Genomic DNA, 4,300 nt, shown 5'->3' with positions numbered 1-4,300 from the left:
GCAGCTAGTCAAGGATAGTCAATAGCTGCAGATAGTCAACTCCTATCTTGTGAGGAGCTTTACAATCAAAAGGGAGCAACTACAAACACAAGTCGTCATTTTCTAGCCCTCCGAGAACAGGGAGAGGGCGCGACCACCGCGGTGGTCCCGGTCCAGAGGCGGCTTTCTTCCGCACCCAATCTGAAACCCAAGGCCGCCGCACAGCCGGGCTCCCCCGCCCCCGCTGTCTCCCCGAATCTTGCGTCCCAAGCCCCACATAATACGAACGGGTGAGTCCCAATCAGCCAGCCTTTATTGCGCCCCCAATCGCCCCTGCCCGCGGCGCCCTCACTCGGCCCTCTCCGGGTACTCGGGGGGCGCCTCCCCGTAGTCCCCCACGCTGAAGAGGGTCCCGCAGTTCTCGGCCAGGTAGCCAACAAAGTCGTGCAGGTGGCCGAGCAGCAGTGCCAGGCTGTGGTCGTCCAGGGGCGTGTAGGCCAGCATGGCCCCGATGCGCACGAAGAGGCGCAGCAGGTGCGGCGCGCCGTAGATCTGCGACATGCTGGCGTCGGGATGCTGGGCCAGCATCTGCGCGTACTGCGGCCGCTCGAACTTGTACAGCAGCTGCGTGCCCAGCATCACGTTGAAGTACTCCTTGATGCCGGCCACCACCTCCACGACTGCGAACGCCTTCTCTTCCGCCGTGCCCGGGACCGTCCTAGAGCGCGCGTAGTCCTCCAGGATGGCGTCCACGTTCTTGCGCGCCGGCAGGGAGAAGAGCTGATTGTGCTTGGTCACCAGCTCCCAGTCGTCCACTAGCCACGGCTTCAGCTCCTCGGGGATCTCCACCTTCACGTCGGGTCTCACGCCAGCAGCAGCACGGCTCTCGGCAGCGGCCGCCTCGGCGCGGGCGCGCTTGCGGCGGGTGGCCGGGGTGGCCGCGGACAGCTGGCTGGGGCCGGCGCCCTCGCCAGCGCCCAAGGCCTCGGGCGCGGGGCCCCGCTGCTGCAGACCCGGGGTCTTCCTGGCACGGAGGCCCCCGCGCCCCTTCTTGCCGGGTGGCAGCTGGGCCTGGTGCGCCACCAGCAGCTCGCGCTGCCGCCGCACGTTGGTCTCCGAGTACTCGAAGACACGGCTCGCGGGTACCCACTCGTCCCAGTTCTTGTTCCAGCCCGTGTAGTGGATCAGGTAGGTGAGGGAGCCGGCCTCGGCTTCGGTCGCCGCCCCGCAAGCTGCCTCTGCCACGCGCACGCACTTGGCCTCATAGAGCAGCGAGCCGTGCAGTGACAGCACCTGGTCGCCCACGCGGAATGGAGGCTTCGGGGCGCCCGCTTCTGCCTCCAGCTGCCCCAGGGTCTGGGCCGCCAGGGCTCCGGCCTCGAGCTGGGCAGCCTCCGAGGGGCCGGCTTGGGTCTCGAATGGGTCTTCGAGGAGCCTCGCCTGGAGCTGGAAGCCGGAGGACGGCTCCTGCTTGGGCTGGGACTGGGACTCGGAAGAGAGCCCGGGCTGGGGCTCCACCTCGGAGGTTCCTTCCCCCTGGGGCTGAGTCGGGGCCAGGCCCTCCAAGGTGCTAGCCTGGGACTGGAGCGGGGCTGGACTCTCGGGGCCACCTGCCTGGGGCTGGGGCTGGGGCTGGGGCTGGGGCTGGGGCTGGATCTCAATCTCGGAGCTCCCCACCAGGGCCTGGGCCTCTTGAGATGGGACCTCGGGGCCACCTGCCTGGGGTTTCCGAGAGGCTTTGGGAGACATCGGGGCAAGCAAGGAGCAGAGCTCGGCACACCAACAGCAACCTCGGAGCACGATCACGGTCAGGCTCAGGGTCAGGGTTAGGGGCAGGATCACAGCTACAGCAGCGCCTTGCTTCTCTGGGTCTGGAACAGCTTTCCCGATCTGGATCCAAACTGCTATCACCCGCCTTCGCTTCACTGGCTCGACCCGGTACCTGGAGGAGGTCTGGAACAATCGCCTACAGCACACGAGGTTCAGCAGAGCACGAGGCTCTGCTAACTGCCCCAAGGCTTATAACGCGAGTGACTGTCTAGCTCCACCCCCCCAACACTCCGCCCCGTCCTTTCAGCCAATGGCAAAGCAGCAAGGATGCGTAGGCGCCCCACCGCAGCCTTAGCCCAACCCCTTCACTGAGCTCCAAGCTCAGTTGGGCACTTTTTTTAGTCGATCTCATTGGAGATGGAAGCTCGGAGGCTTGCAACGTGACTCCTGCTCTGCCCTCAATAACCCCGAGAGAAACTAGTTTATGCTCTCTTCCCTCGTTTCTCATTTTTTGCAATGCCCCACTCTTTAAGGTTCACCTCAAATTACAAATGAAATAGGAGACCAGATGGTCCCAGATGTCAAATTACTTCCTATTATATTATTCCTCTTATAATAGTTATATTGTAATAATATAATATGATAACATATTTTAATAAGCTCTTTGTGGGATGGGGCTGTAGTTTTCATTAAATCAACAAGCACATATTAAGCACTGGCAATACAAAGCAGAGACCCACCCCACCCCCATCCCCCCCAGTCCCTACCGGGCAAGCCTTAGGTGTTTTAATACATGTTTGCAAGATTCATTACGGGACTTGCTGAGATTTTAGCATAGGTTGATCCAGCATCACTGATACAGCCACCTCTTACCCCTCCCCCACAGTGGTATACCTGTGCAGCTTCTCAAGACCCACGCCCCCACCTTCTCCCACCTCCCATCCTTCACCCTGGCATTCTAGGTTACATCCAACTAGTGGTTGAGGCTTAGGGGGCACTCTTCATCTTGTCACCCCCTCTCCCCACTCCTCACCTATTGCACAAGCGCCATCCCTCTACTTCAGCTTTGAGTTTTGCGGGTGAATATTTTTGATATGAAAAAATGGGAGCTTCATTTTTTGAAGGCGGCAACACAGTAAAGTTTTACTGAGGGGCCACTTCTGAGGCGACAGGTGCATATTTTGTATTTTGGCACGGTGGATCATCTCCCACACACCACTTCCAGCCTGCGGCCTCATGAACTCGAGTAACCCTCATCCCCATCGGCGGGGTCATCATCATCTAAACCTATACAGACACGAATATAAACATATATATACATACATATATATGTACATATCAGTGTATATGTAAAGATATACATATTTTAAAAAAAGATCTTAAAGGAAATCGTTCATAGATTTATAGGCTAATGACCCAGAGTTACAGCTAGTGTCAGAGGCAGCTTCTTATTGCAATAGAATACACACATGTGCACCAAGATGTGTATATATTTGTGCATATATGTGTATATATAATATGTAATTATTTTAAATTATTTTAAAGAAAAAGATAAATTATTTTAAAGAAAAAGATAAAAAGTTGAGGAAGCTCGAGGTTCCGAGATTTATATGGTAATACAGCTAGTGTCGGAGGCAATCTCTTATTGCAACAGAAAACACTGGATTTGGAGTATTTCCTTGGTCACTCTGAGTGACCTTGGAAGTCACGTGCTCTTATCTCTGGCTCTCAGTTTCCACTTGTGTAAAGTGAACAGCCGGGACTAGGGGATCGTCTCGTTTATTTGAAAGTCTATTGTCTTGTTTGCTGGGATCTGAATTTAGATTTCCATATTCATCACTCTTGTTAGAAGAGCTTTGCAGTCATGACTCTTTGCTCCCCATGGAATGCTTATTTTGGACAAAGAAGAGTGCAGTTTGCATCTGTGAAAGATTTGAACTAAGGGCTCAGGAAAAAAGCAGAAAGGATAAGGGTGGTGGCCAGGAAACAAAAAGGAACAAGATGAGGATCACCCATTGCTTTGAAGCATTCCTTGCTGTCGGTAGCGCCCATACCACCAATCTGTCCGCTGTAACATAAATCAGCTTTAGGTGGGCATTTCTTAGCATAATTTGCTGCTGTTCTAATTTTTTCCAAATAACATGGGGATGGTGTAGCCAATTCTGTTTCACTTATTAAAAGGATCACTTTGAGTCTTGAGGAAATGAGACTAGAGAGCGGGAAAGAGGGAGTAGATCCTATATATTCAATGTAAGCACCAAGACAAAAATTCTAATTGAATCTTTTGCACCTGGGATAGTACAACTATGAGAAGAGCAAGAAATAAACTCTTAAATCAACTTTTTAAAGCTTAGACAACAGCCCTATAAGCAGAAGCTGTTGCTGATGAAGTCATTGTTGGCAAGGTAAGCAAATGGATCTAAGAGAAGGGGATCATTTGGAAGGGGAAGTAGGATAACTATGATATTTAATCAATTATTCTTGCTACCTATATGTAGTGGGTGCTGCTAAATATTTTAACAATCTGCTTGGGAAGAAGGGAAAGTGTATT

General features: G+C 53.5%; 1 protein-coding gene across 1 annotated transcript; it reads right to left on the bottom strand.

The window, feature by feature from the left end:
• Window positions 1-327: 327 nt before the first annotated feature.
• On the bottom strand, window positions 328-3,012 carry LOC127556987 (mortality factor 4-like protein 1). The gene is made up of 2 exons (XM_051990489.1): window positions 2,897-3,012; window positions 328-1,945 (listed from the first exon to the last, which is right to left on the bottom strand). The coding sequence occupies exons 1-2, from the start codon at window positions 3,010-3,012 to the stop codon at window positions 328-330; spliced, it is 1,734 nt and encodes a 577-aa protein (XP_051846449.1).
• Window positions 3,013-4,300: the final 1,288 nt, after the last annotated feature.

Source organism: Antechinus flavipes, chromosome 3, assembly GCF_016432865.1.
Source record: "Antechinus flavipes isolate AdamAnt ecotype Samford, QLD, Australia chromosome 3, AdamAnt_v2, whole genome shotgun sequence".
In the NCBI taxonomy this organism is placed as follows: Eukaryota; Metazoa; Chordata; class Mammalia; order Dasyuromorphia; family Dasyuridae; genus Antechinus; species Antechinus flavipes.
This window is presented reverse-complemented; position numbering and strand designations above follow the sequence as displayed.